Raw genomic sequence first — 20089 nt, 5'->3', positions numbered from 1 at the left:
GCAAGGCCAACTAGAGCGAACAGAGGTCCTAAATTCAATTCCCAACAACCACATGAAGGCTCACAACCATCTGTACAGCTACAGTGTACTCATATACATAAAATAAAAAAAAATCTCTAAAAAAAGAAGGCCATTATTTTGTAAACTATTTTAAAAATACAACATCATCATCATCAACAACAACAACGATAATAGTAATAAAATATTTAAAGGGAGGTATCTTGCAAGGGTGGGTAATACTGCTCCCAGAAGCCATACATTTTTATAAATTAATTTTGTTTTGTATATATGTGTTTTTGCATGATTTGGGGCCTGTATGTGCACCATGTACATGCAGGAGCCTCCAGATGTAAAAAGAGGGTTTCGGGTCCTTTGATACTGAAGTTACAGGCATTTGTGAACCATTATGTACATTCTGGGGGCAGTAAGTGCTCTTAACCACTAAGCCATCTTCACAGCTCAAGCTATAGTTTTTAAGATGAAAATCCCAGTGCAAGGTGTGGGATACCTTCCTTTGAATTTCTAACCAGCAAGGCCCCAAAGGCTCTTAAAACAATATAGGCTACTGCCATTGCTCTTGGTTGCCCAACAGAAGTAGTTAGTAGAGCTATTTCTGAATACAACATTGCTTATAGGACACAGAAGAGAAATCAAGCTGGAACTGACCAGGGAGCTTTCTCTCTGCTGGCTGCTTTTCATAGGTTTGTAAAGTGTTATGCATTCTGGTAGTGTAGAAAGGTAATCAATGGTATACACAGTGGTTAAACCATACATATTCCAATACTGACCAAGCTATCAAGATGTACTCACTGAGGCAATAGTGACATAATGGTTATGGGGGACAACCAACCATTTTCTGTTGGATTTTAGTTCCATCGCCCAAGAGGGAATACATACCTGGTATTGTGAATCATCTGTTCAAAAGCCTATGACTGGGGAGATCATAAGCCCTAGAGGAGAATCTATTACTGTTGTATAGCTAATACACATGTTACACTGCCTTCTAAATATTTGTGTTTATACCTATAGTCTGGTGCTACTTCCAGACCTAGTCAGTGAAGTCTTTTGATAGTGGGCAGTAGTTAATGCAGGCTCACAACTGGTCAAAGTACTGAGAATAAAGTATTGTTGAGTGCTGAGTCCTAAGTGGGACATCTTTATCACTATTCCTGAAAAATAAGAGACCATTGCAGATAAGAAAGTAGAAATAATCTGAGACAGAAAATGGGGAGGAATGCTAAAAAACATTGTCATTTGGATATGACATGGCCATTGTGATTATAAACACATAGCAACTTAAGGTACCCTGCATATGAGCTACACATGATTGGGTCCTCATTATGTCATCATGAATAGGAGAAGGCCAGTGAGGCTATTAGTAGTTAACAGTTTTGGAGGTGGTTTTCTTTGGTGATGTAGATACTGATATGTTTTCCATGCTCCAGCTAAAACAAAACCAAACCCTAATCATGCTCATATAAGCAACCCTATTTAAACTCAGTGGGTCACAAAAAAGATATGAAAAAAAAGACTAGTTGGGAAGGTGGGTCAGTGAGAAAGGGAAAACAGAGGGTAATATGGGGTGAATATAATAATACACTATATATGTGTAAAATTATGACAAAAGTTCCAGTGTCCCTTTTGCATCCTTTTCTAAACCACCTCCATACTCCTAGACTGTGAAGATCAGAGCTCAGGGCCAGAGATTTTGCTCTTTCCAACTCTTTGTCTCCGATGTTAGCACTTGGTAGACAGTGAGAATTTTAGGCTGAATAAACAAGTCAGAAATGAACTGTCTGTGTGACATTTGCAAAGTTGTATACAACTTTTCTATGAAGCCACTGTTTTCCAATCTCTAAAAGGTCTGTTCTTTGTTAAATGGTGAGGCAATCAACGATATCCAGATTGTATGCTCATGAATGATTTTCAGATTGTGAGAACAAAAGAAAGCAGCTATTTACCTCCAGGCACCTGCTCCATAAATATCTTAATGTAGCCATTCTCTGAAACAGAGCCAAGGTACTGGACAATGTTGCGATGTTTGAGATACTTGTGCAGAGCTATTTCTTCATGCAGAGGCTGAGAGTACCTATTGCAGAGGAAGAAAAAAAAACCTATCACCTGCCAAATACTAGGGCTCTAGGCCCTCATAGTCCCGTAACAGTAACCACCCTACTGGTTCCCTTCTGGAATATCTTCCTTAGCTTCCATGAGAATATTCAACTTCCCATCTGTAAAACATGGCATACAGGCTGAGTATCCCTAATCAAAAACAAAACAAAACAAAATAAAGCAAAAAAAAACCCCAATATGATCCAGAATATTTTGAGTATCAACATGACACCAGTAGAAAATCACACCTGACAGTGTGTGATCGGTTACTGTTAAAATGTAGACATAACAAAGTTTTATCTAAAGTTACCTTCAGGCTATGGGTACAGGAATTTTGTGTTTAGATTTATGTCCCATACCCTACACATACTTCATTATGTATATACAAACATTGCAAAATCTGGAAAAAAATCTTATCTGAGACTCTTTTTGCTTCTTGTAAGAAGTTCAGATCAGGAATATTCAATCTGTAACAAGACAGCCATGTAGGGCTTCTAGAGGATCAAGGTACCCCAAGTTTCTTAGGCACTGTTATGTGGTAAAAACTCAATTAGGGATTACTATTTCTACTAGTACTATTGCTTCTGTATAGATTCTCCAACGAATTTTCATGTCTTTCAACAATCCTCTTCCTTCTATGGAAGGTGGTGGTCTGGAAAATCCTACCTTAAAATGGCTTCTAGTTTTACTCTACAGTCAACCCAGAACTAATGAGTTGCCCAGTCCCAGCCTCTGGACTTTCAATTTCATTCCCCCTGCCCTACCTCTTTATAAAACACGAATTTCACTTTACGACTTCTCTTCATAGACTCCACGTCAATACCGTATTTTTTAAGGTGACAAAAAGGACCTTCCAATCAGGTCAGATGATCCCTTTTAACATTTTTGCCTCATGAGCTTTCACTAGCCCAGAGCCTACATTCAACCTTTGCAGGAATTGGTTGCTTTCTCGATATACTTTTATTTCTTAACAGCTCTGGTGTTCCCTCATAGGCCTCATCCCCTACGAAGGTTATGTCCTACTTATTCCTCAACAAAACTAGCTTGAAGATGATATGTTCTTTCAAATTTGTAATAGCTTATTCAGGAAAAGTTAGGCTCCCTGTTTTCTAAAGACAGTTTGTGTACCCTTCTGTTACAGCACTTTCATCTTAACTCGTGGGCACAATATCTCCACTGTCTGCCAATGCTACACCCTGGGGTCAGGACAGCATCCCAGTCACCTCTTACTTCCTAACACCAGCCCGGATTCATGAATGAAAAACATGCCTAGTCATTCTCAATTCACCGTGACAATTTTATGAATTGGACAAAATGATGTTTCAGGCCCTTTCTAGCTCAAAAACCCCAGGAACTTCTATGGGCAAGGAAAAGCTAGAACAGCTAGTACATGCCACGAATATCTCCAGATCTATGCAACTTCAACAGCTTATCTATGGCACGAGTAAGAGAATATGCAATGAGGGGTTCAAGAGACTGGAATGCATATCTGTCCCTTTGGGGACAGATCTCCATCAAGCTTGGTTTCCATATTGGTAATATGAAGAGATCAGATTAATTTGTTTCAGGTCTTTGTTATAATTCACATACTATACTATCCCACTGAAAATGAACAAATTAGGGAATGAATGGATGGTCAGACAGTTGCTAGAAATCCTGTGTAACCCAGCCTTAGACAGTGGTCGCCCAGATGGAGGAAATGTGTGCACATATCCATCAGCAACCAGTGCTGGATGTGCCTATGGCCCATGGATGGTTATTTCTGTTGATGTCATGATTTCATTCAACAGTAGATTTAGATGGGGTTTAAATTTTAAATGACATAAACTTAAAGAACATGAAGTTGGGTGGGTAGGGAAGTGGAAAGGATCTGGGAGGACTTAGGGGAGGGGGAGAATAAGATAAAAATTTACTGTATGAAAAATTAAAGAAATAAATGTAAAAATAAAATTGCTGAGTAAGTTGTAATACTAATGGTACAAGCACAGCCCCTAGTCTATGAGAAGGTTGAAGGGGTACACTTATCAACAAAATTTGTATGGTGAAACCATTTGTTAACAGCATTTAAGTTCTGTAATGACAGAGCCAGACAAATCAGAGCCATTTGCAATTGTTACAGTGTAAATTTAAAAGCACTCAGTCAAGGCTGGAGGTGGAGCTCAGTGGTAGAGTGCTTGCCTAGCATGCTCGAGGACCTGGGTTCTAGCCCCAGCACTGAAAAACAAAGAGAAAAAAATTTCTCAGTTACATTTTTAAAATATTTTCAAAATAGCTGTATAAAAAAATGTAAACTTTTAGACATAGTTGTGGGTAGAAATACAGTTTTCTTATCAACTATGACCTTCTGTAATCCATTAACCTCTTAGTGGTCTGCTTTTTCTCAACATATTTATTAATATGCAGAGAATAAAAGCAGATCACCCTTTAAACCAGAACATCACAAGATCTGACAACATAAAGTAGCCACATCATTCTGTTGATACAGATTAAATCATTAAATCTTTTCCCCATCAGTGGTAGGCCTGGGATATAGAATGTTGAGATAGCAAATGTAGAATATTGAAGGCAGTCTCCACTTGCCTGATATCTCTCTCTGGGATTTCCTTGATGGCTATCCGTACTTGATTACTGAGATCACGGCCGGCATACACAATCCCGTAGGAGCCTTTCCCCAAGACAACTCTCTCCCCATTCGCATCATGGTCATATTCATACTAAACAAGGTAAGACAACAGAATAAACAAACAAACAAGCAAACATAAATAAGTGACAAAACAATCATGCCAAAGAGAAACCCAAAGGTTATCTAACAAGTTTTCAAAACTATAAAGCATCAGTTGAGTGTCGAGCAAAATACAATTCTTAGGTTATACACTCTTTCATTTAACAATTATTCTCATTTGTTCATGCGTTTATAGAATGACTTAACGAAGTAGAATTCAGGATAGTAAACAAATAACACTCACCTGTAAATTACCTGGCTCACCTTTGGGAGATTTTTCACCACTTTAATGCTGCAATTTAAAACTTTCTAAGCATGTTATGAACCACAAATAAATATCTTCCTGCATGGTCTCTTATTAACTCATCAGGAAACAAACCTCTTTCAACAGCCCAGGAAAGAATTAAAAGTTAAAGTTAATATTATCTTGATATAGAATAGACAACATGTTTAGAGGTCCTCTTTCCTTCACAGAGAGCTACTACTTTCTGCAAATATACTTTACAATTAGGATTGCTAGTCTGTCTCACCAGTCTTCTTATTAAGACTTGTTGCAGCCCTGCTGGATATGGTTAGCACATGCCTATAATTCCACACTCTGGAGGCTAAGGTAGGAAGTTCTTGAGAGCTCTGGGTTAGCCTGGACCACAGAGGAAAAACTGTTTTAAAACAACAAAAACAAGGCCAGTGAGATGGCTCAGTGTGTAATGGTGCTTATCATGAAAGCCTGGTGACCCAAAGTCAACCCTCCAAATCCATAGAAAGAGAGGAGAATCAATCCCACAAAGTTATCCTTTGACCTCCACACATGTGCCCACACAGAGGGTGCACACACACAGTAAGTTGAAAATGACAAAAATAGTAAGCCACTGCATGCATTCAAGTTTATTTTCGTTCATGATTAAAACAAAGGTGACAGTAGTCTAAGCAACTCTTATGTAAAACATAGAGAAAGCAATGAATATTTCTGGGGTTTGGCATGCCCCTACTGTTTCTATTTACCCCACATTAATTTATACAGTGAATAATGTATATGTTTCTTCCTATATACCTGAAGATGCTCATGTCAATTAACATACAATTAAGATAACTTAAGGGTCTCTACTGTCTGACAGAACGAGAAACAAGTCTGCTCCCTCTCTTTGTCACATCTGTTGCCTTTAATGACAACCATTTAGTCCACTTCTATAACACACTTTGACTGTACCTAATAATTCTTGTACATGACCCAATTTCTAAAACAAATCCTTTAGCAATTTTTGAAGAAAACCTTAAGAAATTAATTTCAGTCTAACTTCAAAATATATAATAAAATCTCATTAAATTATAATTACTGGAAGAACTTGAATTAGTGACAAATCTGAATGACTGCAAGATTAAAGCACACATAAATGGTGTAGTCACTGTAGACTACAACTCTGCTGTCCAAACAAGCTTATGATAGTGTCATTTTCTTTAAAGTGATTTAAACATTTCTATAGATACTTTAAACCTCTGAGACCCATTGACAATGATATCTGGCTGGTTCAAAGGTTATCTTTAACTATACTCGGTAAAGGATTTCAAATGCAAATTGGGACACTCTTCTTTAGGCACCAAAGGTATTATTAAAGGATGTTTTGCTAGTTCTGGGTCTTCTGTGACTTACCTCTAAGGTGTCTCCATCAGCCTCTCCCTCCAACTCCACTGTACTGCCCACTCCATTGTTTAGCATCTCTTTGACCAAAGAGCAAAATCTAGAACAGCAATGCCCCAGAGTATTACCCATCAATCACTCTTGCTCCTTATGTAGTCAAAATTTAGTAGTCAAAAAGTAGACTAAATTTAATGCAATCACTCTATTGCATTAAATTGTACTCAAACATAAACTAAACCTCTACAAGTTGTGGAGCAACCATTCCACTCTTGATTTGACATGGTACATTAGTGATTACCTAATCCAGTTCTAAAACATATGTGATACTTAAGTCCTCTCCATGTAGTATCTCAACTAGCTGGTTACCAAATGCCAAAGCACCTCTCTTAAATGCAGCACATATGTAGAATTCAACAAGAACAGTTTCTCTTCTATTAAACTAAAGCATTCATTCACTTTTGTGGGTTCCACCCACAGCTGTAGAGTTAAAACTACATTCATTTTTGTATAGGTACCATATTTTCTTTATCCATATATCATTTGTGGACACTTGGACTGTTTCTACTTTTTGACTACTAAGTGCTGCAATAAACTTGGGAGTGTAGATGTCTCTTTGACAGACTGATTTCAGGTCAGAAAAGAGTGGTGATTACTAAAGACAGGGGACAGCAGAGCAAAGGGAGGGGTTGAAAAGGATGATCAGGGGCTGAATGAGGAGATGGCTCAGTGGTTAAGAGCATAAGTGAGATGCTGCTCTTCCAGGCGGCCTAGGTTCAATTCCCAGTACCCACATGTTTACATATTTAGTTACAACTATTTAAACTAAGTTTCATTTTTAAAAAGTCCCAGAAGATCTGACACCCTCATACGGACACACATGCAGGAAAAACACCAACAAAGTAAATACATACATACATACATACATACATACATAGAAAAGGATCATCAATGGATACTGGGTATATCTAGTTAGGAAAAAGGAAATATTGGTGCTGTGTGTAAGTAGAGTGTCTATAGATAACAATAATACACTGTACTTTCAAGTGTTGTTTATTTTTGGTTTCTTGAAACAGAGTTTCTCACTCATAGCCCAGTCAGCTGGGGTCTCACTATACAGCCCAGGCTGGTATAGAACTTGTGGTGATCCTTTTGCCTTGACCTCCTAAGTGCTAGGATTATAGAACTGCATCACTATGCCTCAATATACTATAATATTCAAAACTATTAGGAGACGGTTTTAACATTTTCATTATAGAAGTCAAAATTGTAAAGGAGATTAACTATTTGTTCTAATTTAAACATTACATAGTGTATGCATATATTGAAACACAATGTGGTATCCTATAAAACATGTGTAACTTTGTGTATCAGTTAAAAATAAAAAATTAAACAGAGAAATAAATTTTTCTACATAACAGCACCCATTAGAAATGTAAATACCCAGTCAGGCACAGTGGCTTATGTCTTTAATCCCAGTCTTTAAATACCCAGGCAGAGTCAAGTGGGTATCTGTGAGTTGGATGTCAGCCTAGTTTACTTAACAAGTTCCAGGACAGCTGGGACACCATAGTTTGACACTGTCTCAAAAAAGAAAAAAAATAAAGGTCCCTATAAGCCTTTTCTACTTCGCCTTTATTGTTCTTCCCAGGTCTATTTTGGGAGCCATTCTATTAGCAAATGTGTCCCTGCACTACACTTTAACTCTGGCTTTGAGACTAGTATTCAGATGCAAACTAATCAGTGCCAAGGATACTGGAACTTTCTCCTCTCAAGATGTGGGCAGTCCAGATCTCAGTGAGGCAGAAAGTCTTATATGAGGAAAGACGATGAGGAAATGCATAAAGTGCCCATGTCTTTCTGTTGACAGAAATGAAGCCTAGCATCAACAGTTACCCAGATAACTTTATCACAAACGCTGAGCAGCATATGCCCCATTGACTCAGTAGACAATGGTTAGCCATAGTTCTCCATTAAGATGTTAGGGAAGAATTATATAAAATTTAACATTACAGCCGGGCGTGGTGGCGCATGCCTTTAATCCCAGCACTTGGGAGCCAGAGACAGGCGGATTTCTGAGTTCGAGGCCAGCCTGGCTTACAGAGTGAGTTCCAGGACATCCACAGCTAGACAGAGAAACCCTGTCTCGAAAAACCAAGAAAACAAAACAAAAACAAAAAACCCAAAAGCTGTTGCCAAACATATAAAGGAACCAGACCCCTTATATGTTGTTAGTGGGAATGTAAACTTTTGCAATCACTTTGGAAAATTGCTGGCACTAACTATAAGCCAAAGCTGAATATAAACCTCTTTTGTGATAGAACAGTCTACTTCTAGGTGTATACTCAGCAGATTCGATGTTTGTGCTCATGCATAAGATTATTCGTAGAGGCTTTGTTTATCAGAGCTCCAAATGGACATGATCTAAATGTTCATTAGTAGGAGAACAGATAAGCTGCTGCATATTTGTGCAATGGAACACTTCAAGAAATAAAAGGGATAAATAATCACAAACAGCATGGCTTACTTAATCTCATGGCTATTATTTTAAGGAACCAGGGGTAAGACTACAAATGATTTAATTTTATTTATTTGAAGGAGAAAAATGGGCACAATTAACCATGGTGATAGAAATCAAAGTAATTATCACTAGAGGGGGTTTTAATGACTAGGGTGGGACAGAAGGCATCTTCTGGAGTGATGATGCAAAAAAGAGTCACATGAGTATAGATTTATGTCAGGTACACTGGTACAGATATAAAGGTATCTAACTGCATATTTCAGTGAAATGTATATACTTGTATGTATGGCACACCCCAAGTAAAATTTATTAAACTATGTGATATAAAGTAATTAAGTACTATACTAGACTCTGTAATAAAACAGTGTTTTGCCCAATATTTGGCAGCATTTTCTTACTGTAAATTGAGGGTGGTGACTCAATATGTTCTGCAGCATGCTATTTACCCTGATCTCTGAAGATACTGTGATAATGACTGAGATGGAGTGAGCTAAAGTTTCCTCAAATTACCCAATATAGGTACTCAAAATAGGAATAAAAGAAATCCCTTTAGCCTAATAAAGGCTGTCCGTGAAAACTGGCTGCTAAAATCATACTTAAAGAGGAAACACTGGTTGCTTTCTTCTTAAGATCAGGACCAAGAATAGGCTGTCCCGTCCTGCCATGCCTATTCTACACTATACTAGAGTTAAAGAGTCAGGGTGTTTAGGCAAGAAAGATACACAGAGCCATCTATTTTGGAAAGGAAGAAGCACCATGCCGTTAGATCTTAGCAGAAAACCCTAAAGGATTTAATTAAAACTATTAGCACTCATGGCTAGAGTGATGGCTCAGTGGTTAACAGTCTTGCCGATGGCTCATGTTTGGTTCCCAATCCTCTCATAGTGTGGCTCACAACAACCTGGAACTCCAATTCCACGGGACTTGATGCCCTCCTTCCAGCTTCTGTCCACATGTGGTATACATGCACACAGTCAGACAACACATATATACACAAAAAATCATAAAGTAGTATTTTCAAAACTATCAGAATTAATGAGTTCATTAAGGCTATAAAACCAATATATAACAGTTAAATGCATTTTGAAATTAATAAAAAAACTTCATTTACAAAAGCCTCAAAAGAATAAAACATTCAGGCAAAAGAAGTATAAAATTTATGTACTGAAAGTATAAAGTGGTGATAAAAGAAATTTAATAAAACATAAGTATATAGAAAGATCCTTCAATATTATCTGTCATAAATACATTGCACATACCTAAATTACCTATAACTCACCTATTACACTGGTCTTCAGTGGAAAAGTAGATTTGAAAGTCATCAGAATTATCATGGACATAAAGAAAACAGCACCGTTCATCAAACTTGGATAGGCTGTAAAATTTCAAAACATAAGAATGCTTATACAAAGCCAGGTATGGTGGTACCCACTTTTAACCCCAGCATTGAGAAGTACAGATAGGTGGATCTCTGAATTTGAGGCCAGCCTGGTCTATGGAGCAAGTTCCAGGACAGCCAGTGCTACACAGAGAGACCTTTTCTTATAAACAAAAAACAAAGAGAACTTCTAATTTTTAATTTTATTTTTTCATCCAGTCCCAGCAGGACTAAGCACCTCCTCTCCCACTGAGGCTCAACCAAACAGTGCAGATAGGGGGAGGGTATCCAATGCAGGCAACATAGTCAGAGCCAGATCCCCTGCTCCAATTGTTAGGGGACTTACATGAAGACCAAGATGCACATCTGTTACAAACCAATTTTATATTATTTTTTATTTAATTTTTTGTTCACTTTCTAAGTTCCTGATTTTATTAATCATTATTTTTAAAGCATTTTTATTTTTAAATTGTATATGTAATGTATGTATATATATGTATGTGCTGGGATCTGAAGTCAGGTCTTCTACAAGAGCAGTGAGTGTTCTTGACTACTGAGTCACCTCTCTAGTACCAATGCTTCATTAATCTTTTAGGAAATACTCCCACAATTTGACTTTTCTTAGTCTATGAAATTTAAATTTAGAGGTAACATTGCAAAGGCATTGGGCCTTCATAGGACCAAGGGCCTTTCCTCCCATTCAGAACCTGTCTTTTATCTGTTTGTTTTGAGATGAGATATTGTTGTACAATTTAGGATGGTGCTAAGCTTGCTATGCAGCTTCACTAGACTCCAACTCATGATTCTTCTGCATTAGCCTCTCAATAGATCACAAATGTCTTAAACTATTCTTAATGCTACAGATGACACAAAGATGTATTAAAATAGCAACAGCTTAGGGTGATTCAAAACAAATTAAAGTTAGGTTATACAAGAGCCAGTTTTGAAAAAGGAATCTACAAAAAATAACAACAATAGGATCCAAGGAATGCCTGTCATGTTATGCTAGTCCTAAGGACGTGTCACAGCCCTATGTAAATCCCTATTGATGGCAGGATTGGAAGCTAGAGGTATTTCTATGAATATAAACAAAAGGCCTAGTCTACAACTTTTGTACAACACTACGTCACATAAGATAGTCTTTTCTCCTGGTTTCAAGGCAGGATTATGCAAGCACACCATTATTCCTATATAAACACTGATATTTTCAGGACAGGATCATTCTCAGTGTGGAGGTAGTAAGGGATTCATTCTGTGGCTCTTGAGTTAAGTCTTATGTTTAGAGAAAGAACAGAAAGCTCTAGCCCAAACTCTCATTTGATTAAAACAGAAAAAGCAGAATCCTACAGAGGCTGGGTGATTTTTATAATGCTACATAGCAAAGAGAGAACTCATATCTACTTCACGATAAACTCCCACCTTTGGACATCCTGGTAAGCTGATTAGGGCATCTGAGATGTGTTAGTATGTCTTGGGATAATCCACGAAAGCTCACCATTTCTGATCCCAATAGAGAATGGCATACTATTTGGAATTTATCATCTCTGTTCCTATTAACAGTATCCCTGCCTCCAGAGCTCTGTTCAGGAAGCCTACTCAAGTTCTGGATGCAAGTACTGACTTCAGTCCTGGGGTGGTGCTGGTGGTGATGGTGTTGCTGGTGGTGGTGGTGGTGGTGATGGTGATGAAGGAGGAGGAGGAGGAGGGAGGAAGAGGAGAAGGAGGAGAAGAAAGAGGAGGAAGAGGAGGAAGAGGAAGAAGAAGAGGAGGAGGAGGAGAGGAGGAGGAGAGGAGAGCTCTTGAATTTTGGCTCTAAAAATATTCTTTTTTTCAGTCAACATTTTATCTTTAAAGTGTGATAACTAATCATTTCTTCTACAGGATTGGAAAAGTTACTATATTACAAGTCAAGAGGGTCTTAGTAACACACACTGTGAATATCATATGGGGCAACAATAAAGAAAATATTCTGTTAAGTTCTGTTAAAAATAAGAACATCACATCTTATAAATGAGTAGAAATATCAAAGTACCTTAAACCCCTCCATTATTCATATTAAGACAGACAGCAGTTACATTTTTCTGTTGTGTTCTTACCTTATTCCTTTAATAGAAGAGGCTGTAAAATTCCACTCATGGATTTGTTTCTGCAAGTATAAAAGACAGAAGTCAAGAGCTGGAATTTTCACAATAAAGTATCATTTCCGATTTCATCGTCAATTACTTCTAGTTTATTTTCAATAGTGATTATGGGTTAGAGCAATATACTTTGCAAAACTTGGAACACACAAAACATTTTCTGAGATATGAAAATTCATGCCTGTGATCCAGTTTCAAGCAAACAATATAAATTTGAAATACGTGGCTTAGGATAGATACACTACACACGTTGAGTAGTCTTTCATCTTCTGTCAACACAGCAGGCAAACTCTAAAATAGGCTTAGGAACAGCCCAACTCAGTTATAAAAATATTTAGAGATGCAAGACTGACTAACCTTATTTACCTTCATTTCAGTCTCTCCTTGGGCTCACAGCTAAACCAAATTTCTGTCTCCCTTGCACTTAGATGAGGCTATATGTCAGCGTCCTGACCAATGGGGTATGAGAAGCTCTTAAAAACCTCCATGAAAGCTGAGCAAAGGGGTACAAATCTGTGATATTAGCAATAAAAAGGCAAAAGATTGCCACAAATCCCAGATTGGTCTGATCTACATGGTAAATTGCAGGGCTACATGATGAGAGCCTGACTCAAGTATTTAATATACACAGTGCAGGAAAAAAGCAAGCACATCATGGTGCTCATCCTCATTAATGATTTCTAACTGTATTTTCAACAAAAAGAGTGCTCCTGAGTTAAATATTAGACAAGGTTAATGGTCTTCATTTGAGATTTGACTAATCAGGTAAGGTATTTCTAATCTGAATTTGAGCCTCTGTTTATTTTACCATGCTGTATTTTATTTGTGAAGATAATGCTTATTTTCACCTGATAACATAATCATTCCCATTTTTGCTAACAAAGAGGAAAATAATCTTCCTTTGCTCAGCTAATGGTAGAAGTTCCCTCCTACTCCATGGAAACACACGTACAGCAAATAAACCTATCTAATGTGCTTGTCACACGCACTGTGCTTCATTACTACAGAACTTACGGAAAAATGTACTTCAGATAAACAGATGAGGGTACTGGTATTACCACAAACCTGAAGACCCAGCTCAGCATTCTGTAATATTGATAATGGGCAATTATAATTGTTAGTATAATATAAGCTTGTATAAATTTGACTATCAAAGTTCTAAATATACATAGTCTGGTGTCAAGCAAGCCCATCTAAGATACAAACTGGCATGTCATTGGCAAGGGTGAAGAATGGAAGAATGTTATTAAGTTATCAATGAGAAAGGTGGAATACAGTAAGTACATCTAGACTGAGAAACATGCCATACAATAAGAAAACATAAGGAAAATGACATTTTAAAAATCAGGTGGCTGGGTGTTTGGTTTGTGAAAAATTGTTCAGGGTTTATAGAACTCTTTAAAAACAAGTTTCAAAAGAAAAAAATTGTTAGGCCAATGTAAAAGCACTTGGTTCACAAACCTATGACCTATTTGATCCCCAAATCCCACAGTGGAAGGAGAGAACCAAAATTTGAAAGCTGTCTTCTGACCTTCATGTACAACTGTGACTATGTACATACGTGTGTGTGTACGCGCATGCACACACATGCACACATATGTGTACAGTACATATACAGTATCATAATTTAGAAGTTAACCATAGGTGTCCATTATCTCTAAAACTACCACATAAACTGTCCTATTTCCAAATCAAATCATTGATTAAATCATATAAAAGAAAGTTCTAGTCATAATTTTTCCCTTACCATTTCTGTGGGCGAGACATGCCATAAAGAAACAGTTCTTTCTTCAGCTTCATTATTGATAGAAACATAAGAAGGCTGGTAGACTTTGGTTGGCTCTATTACCAGAACCTAAAATAAGGGAATATTTTTTTCAAAACATAGCATTCACACAGGTAACCCTGCCCAGTGAGGAAGTCAAAGAATTCATAATTTATACTCAACAAATACTGAAGAGCAACTATGCCAGGCAAGGCTCCAGGAGCCAGGCCTATAGCATGGCACACAAGTCCCTATCTACATGAAGGCTCTGTTCCAAGAAGGGCACCCAGAACATCAAATACACCAAGCTATTCAATCTAATGCCACCTAACACTCCAAAAAGAGTAAGTCAGATGCAGGGAGGTCAAGAAGGGCCTGCTTGAAAAGGTGACAGAAGAAGAAAGTAAGTTACAGTTTTTGAGATAAATAAGGTATTAGAAAGGTTGGCCAGCAAGTACCAATATGTACATATGCAAGGAAATGAAAAGTGAGTGGTGTTTCCATCAGTAATGCTAGTTAATTGCTTAAGAACATGGAAGGGCAAAGCGGAAGAAAGTGAAGAAGAGAGAAAGAGGGCAGGAGATGTAGTGGGGAGAGGATGAGGAACTGAATCTCCCAAACAAAACAACCAACATGTTTGGCATGGTAAACCCGTATAGAGCCTACACTAGTACTGTTTGTTACTGATTTGTACCTATGCAGTTTGAAACATTTTAAAATTAAAACAAGATTTTAAAATGTACAACCCCAAACAAAAAAACCTTATAAGCATTTTCAACAACTGCATTTTGAGTAGTTAATGAAATTCTTTTTAAAAATAGCCATATTCACAAAAGTCTCATGGCATAAATATAACATACAATTATTGAAATACGGTGTCTAGAATACTTATCTCACTTATAAAAATTTATGAGATGTCCGTAAAACTGAAATAAAAACAAATGAAAAGCTAAAAGCAAGTCTGCTTTTTCAACAAGGTTTTAAATATTAATTAGTAGCACTGGAGGCAAAACACAGCTTAGGAAAACACAGCTTTAAAGTTCATGTTCAACTTTTTTAAGAACAAGATTTTTAATGTTCACCCTATTATTTTTCAAGTAGATAATTATTGTGTGGGGGAGGTACCGTTTCATGCATTGGGGAACATTTAGCAGCCCACCTAGTCCTTATATCTTATTGACTGTATCATCAACTCTTACCCCTAGTTCTAACACCCAAAAATGTCTACAATTCTGCCAAATATCTCTTGAATAGAACAAAATTACATTCAGTCGAGAGACAATATTTGAGAGGACATGAACAACTTTCCCCGAGTCTATCTACAGAGGACTGTTATCCTAATATTCTAAGTCACAGGTTTTTTTCCTTTTTAGAGTTTTTTATTATTATTTTATTAGATATTTTCTTCATTTACATTTCAAATGCTACCCCGAATGCCCCCTATACCCTCCCCCACCCTGCTCCCCTACCCACCCACTCCCACTTCTTGGCCCTGGCCTTCCCCTGTGCTGGGTCATATAAAGTTTGCAAGACCAAGGGGCCTCTCTTCCCAGTGATGGCCGATTAGGCCATCTTCTGTTACATATGCAGCTAGAGACACAAGCTCAGGGGGTACTGGTTAGTTCATATTGTTGTTCCACCTACAGGGTTGCATCCCCCTACAACTCCTTGGGTACTTTCTCTACCTCCTCCATTGGGGACCCTGTGTTCCATCCAATAGCTGACTGTGTGCATCCACTTCTTTGTTTGTCAGGCACTGGAATAGCCTCACAAGAGGCTGCTATATCAGGGTACCTTCAGCAGAATCTTTCTGGCATGTGCAATAGTGTCTGGGATTGGTGGCTGATGATGGAATGGATCCCCGGGTGGGGTAGTTTCTGGATAGTCCATCCTTTATGTAGCATGAACCTCTAGATTCTTTTGTTGATCTTAAAGGACTGGGGTTAGTCATATAGCACAGTGTTAGAATTTCTATTTGCCTAGCATGTACCAGTTTTAAGGTTTGATCCCAGAAAAGAAACAAACAAGCAACCCCCTGCCCAGTTAGTACATCTTACTGGAAATCTGAGTCCATTAGTAACTTCATTCGTTGCTTCAAAAATGATATCTAACCAGAAGTTAAGCCGTTCCTGCCTGGGTGAATGTTCTGTAATGGGTTTCTTGAAGCGTTGAATTAACAGCAAGTTCTGAACTAATGACCGTAAGTACCTGGAAAAAAAAAATCACAAACCTCATAAATTAGATTCCCAAAGAAACTGAAATCAATTCTAAACCCTTTAAAAGAAGCTTCTCAAAGCCTTACGCACTTCAATTTGCATTTGTTATGAGTTCTTCATAAAGTTACTGAACAGACACATAACTAATCACAAGAAATGCAAACAGCAGACAAAATCAATACAACAAAATTCTAAAAGACAAGCTTTTTATTAACACTCCAATTTTAGTACATACTGTCCAATGTTTCTTGGCCTTTTGGCTAAGACCAAGCATCAGTAGGACATCTAACCGTAGTAGAAAGCATGGGATAACTGTTTTAGAAAACAGAAAAAGCAATTACAAAATGACAACATGTCAAACCCCTTTTAGAAAATTTTAAGTAACCTTATATATTTTGAGGTATTTTTAGAAATAGTATATAGAAATCTGTATATCCTTGATCCAGTATGCTCTACTAACATCTTGCAAATTCACCGTACATTATCACAATCAAAATTCTGGCATTGCTAGAGTCAAGGTAGAGTTTATGCCCACCACTATGAGCCCCCTTCATGTTGCTGTCCTACAGTAATAACTACTTCTTTCCTATCCCCATCCTCTCCCTCAATTCCAGCAACTGCTTATCTAAAACCTGTTGCTTTTTACTTACAAAAATCATAAGGTACATTTTCAGGAAGCTTTGACTCTGTTCATGCTTTGCTGTCTTCAAGCAAACTCAGTATTTGAAAATAAAGTTGTCAGGCAGTGGTGGTCACTCTCTCTCTGGCACTAAATAGGGATGGTTCATATGAAGCATCACTGTGTTATTTGGTTCTTTGAGGATAAAGTATAGCATTATTTAGGAAAGTATACCAGTTTCAACTCTAGCTGACTTTTTGGGTACTTAATCACCCATACTTGACACATTCTGGCCCTTTTCTAGATGCTAACATTGCTCTACACTCTGGAATATCCTGTCTGCTAAGACTGTTTTCCAAGGGCCATGCTAGAGAGTCTTCACTAACAATATGACTCATGTTGGAAGCCTTGGTCCATGCATCATATCAGTTTGACCTCTGGAAAAGCTGAAGACTGCAATATTAAGAGCAGCCACATGGACATTTTGTGCCTACATAATTCATCCTAATAAAAAAGCTGCACATCAAGGCTTATTGAACTTTCCTGGCTGTCAGCACTTTATCCCTGATGTCATATATTGGTGATAGAATAATTATTCCCATCTGTACATGCTATTCCACTGGGAGATGAGAATCGAAAGTGTGTACATAATCTCCTCTAGACACATGTTTCAAGTATCTTCCGCCATCACTAACTTAATCTGTATTATTTCAATGTAACAAGTCATAACAATGAATGTAATAACATTTCTGAGTTCTGTTTGAGTCCTAAACACCAGACTGGCTTTTAGGTACTGGGCACTCTTGATGGTAAGCACAACACTGTTAGTCAACCCAGGTACTAATATGAGAGCACTGGATCCAACCCTGGGGTTTCCTTTCTCTGGATTCTACTCTATTTGGTCTAGACATAGCATCGTACTTTAAGATTAGGATACTATACACAGCAGCCATTCTTGGAGGGCTGGAGACCCTATGTGGATGCACTCATTTAGTTTAAGAACTTCCAAAATGTTGGTATGGTCTGAAAACCAAATGTTAGTTTTCTCAGACTGGAGAGAATAAAGATTGAAAAAATGGGAGGAAGAAATTCCCACCCTCAGAATTCAGCTGGTGTATTACATTGGAAAGTAAGAAGTAGCAGGTGAACATGGGCTATTTCAAACCTATTTAAGTCTGAGTCCTAATCAGAGAACCAGGAGTCTGAAATAGTCAAGACCTCCACACTTTTTGATTGTTGAGTCTACAGTGCTGTAGTAGAATCATGCAATCAGCCTAGGTGTCCATCAACAGGGAAAACATGGTCTACATAAACAACTGAGTGTTATCTGACTATGAAGGAAAATGGATGGAACTAAAGATCATCAGGTTAAGCAAAATAATCCAGGCCACGGAGGAAAAATATGGTGAAGTGTATTCTTCATTTTATAAAAGACTTGAAAGTAAAAGGAGCACTATTTTAGAATAGGAAGGAGACCAGACGGAAGGGAGACGGAAGAAGGTAATGGGAGTAGCTGCAATCATCATGCAGATCACTCATGCAGAATTTAACAAGGAAAGACAGCATTTTGTATAATTAACATACACACAAAATTTAAGTTTTGGGTTTTGAAGCTCTATTTGTATAGTGAAGTCTATACAAATATTTAAAAAAATCCAAACTCCCAAATCTGAAAAGCTTTAGCGTTCCAAGTATTTCAGATAAGGAATATTCAACCGGAAATGGATCTGTATTTTAGAAAACTCAGATAACATCAATAAGAGAGAACACAAAATTAAAACTTTTATAAGGTCATCTCTTTAAGATAAGCACTGTCAATATCTAGGATAACATCTCTTTATCATTAACTGATTATGTGTCTGCTAAGCATTTTTATGAGACTAGTAATCAATGAGGTAACCACAACTGTCATGAAGCTTCATGCATCTATGGGAGAGTCTGATATTGCCCATGCTTTTTCTATGAGTAGCATACCAGGTATACATTTTTAAATTAAAACTAGAGAACAACAGTTCTCCAAGTGTGGTTCCCCAGGAACAGGATACATTGTGGAGTAGCCAGGTCACTGCAGGCCTCCTGCTCAGGAACATTGTTTTCTTGGTGTTGTTTTTCAGCTTTACTATAGAAGCTTTATCACAAACACTTATAAATACTAATATCAAACAGCATTTTGCTCTTGAAGACATAAACTAAAAGGAGTCAAGAGGACTGATATTCTAGTCTCAGGGATAGAGCATACAAGGATACATTCCAGGTGAGCATATATCTCTCTCTTCTACCCTGCACATAAAAGCAATGAACTCTCGGAGCTGTTATGTCTATCTTAACTGCTTTAATGAAGAAGTCAGACAGTTGTTGCTCTTTTGCATTTCACATTTTCCCCTTGAATGAGATATTTCAGAACAGGATAAGATAGGAGACATGAGATTACTACGCACAGATGCAACTTACCAGACAGGGGGTTTCAGTTTGAACAACCTCTCTGCTGCCTGGACAGCTTTCCCAATATCACTTGCCAGCATGCTGACGGTGAAGAACTGACCTACATCCCAGTAATTGTTCATTTTCTCCAGGCTCCCTTTTCTTCCCAATAAACTGTTCAGCCGGACACCTAAGAATTTGAATTTTGATATCATGAAAGAACTGTCTAGTTCTGACCAATAATATAAGACTTTAGGAAAAGGACAAGCAGGCAGGCATTTTATTTGGCTGCTGTCTCAGGTATGCCACTGGAAAGTACTTGAAAAGCATCATTAGTTATTTAAAATCCATGCACGCACACACACACACACACACACACACACACACACACACACAATCTCAGGTCTTGCTATGTAGGCCTGGCTATCTGGAAGTCACCATGTAAAACAGGCTAGTCTCATTTAGGAAGATTCACCTGCCTGTGCCTTTGCCTTCTGAGTGCTATGATTAAAGATGCATGCCACCATACCCAGCAAATTGAACAGATTTTTTTCAATGTTCAAC

General features: G+C 37.7%; 1 protein-coding gene across 1 annotated transcript in view; it reads right to left on the bottom strand.

Moving 5' to 3' along the window:
• Positions 1-20089, bottom strand: part of Map3k15 (mitogen-activated protein kinase kinase kinase 15) — a 121787-nt gene that overhangs the window by 24360 nt on the left and 77338 nt on the right. Inside the window, exons 9-16 of the mRNA XM_021188626.2 lie at positions 19556-19715; positions 16327-16477; positions 14252-14359; positions 12463-12512; positions 10268-10363; positions 6483-6570; positions 4693-4826; positions 1962-2089 (exon numbers count right to left, since the gene is read on the bottom strand). Coding sequence (XP_021044285.1) covers positions 1962-2089; positions 4693-4826; positions 6483-6570; positions 10268-10363; positions 12463-12512; positions 14252-14359; positions 16327-16477; positions 19556-19715 — 915 coding nt within the window. The remainder of the gene's footprint in view (positions 1-1961; positions 2090-4692; positions 4827-6482; positions 6571-10267; positions 10364-12462; positions 12513-14251; positions 14360-16326; positions 16478-19555; positions 19716-20089) is intronic.

The sequence above is a fragment of the Mus pahari genome, chromosome X, assembly GCF_900095145.1.
Source record: "Mus pahari chromosome X, PAHARI_EIJ_v1.1, whole genome shotgun sequence".
In the NCBI taxonomy this organism is placed as follows: Eukaryota; Metazoa; Chordata; class Mammalia; order Rodentia; family Muridae; genus Mus; species Mus pahari.
This window is presented reverse-complemented; position numbering and strand designations above follow the sequence as displayed.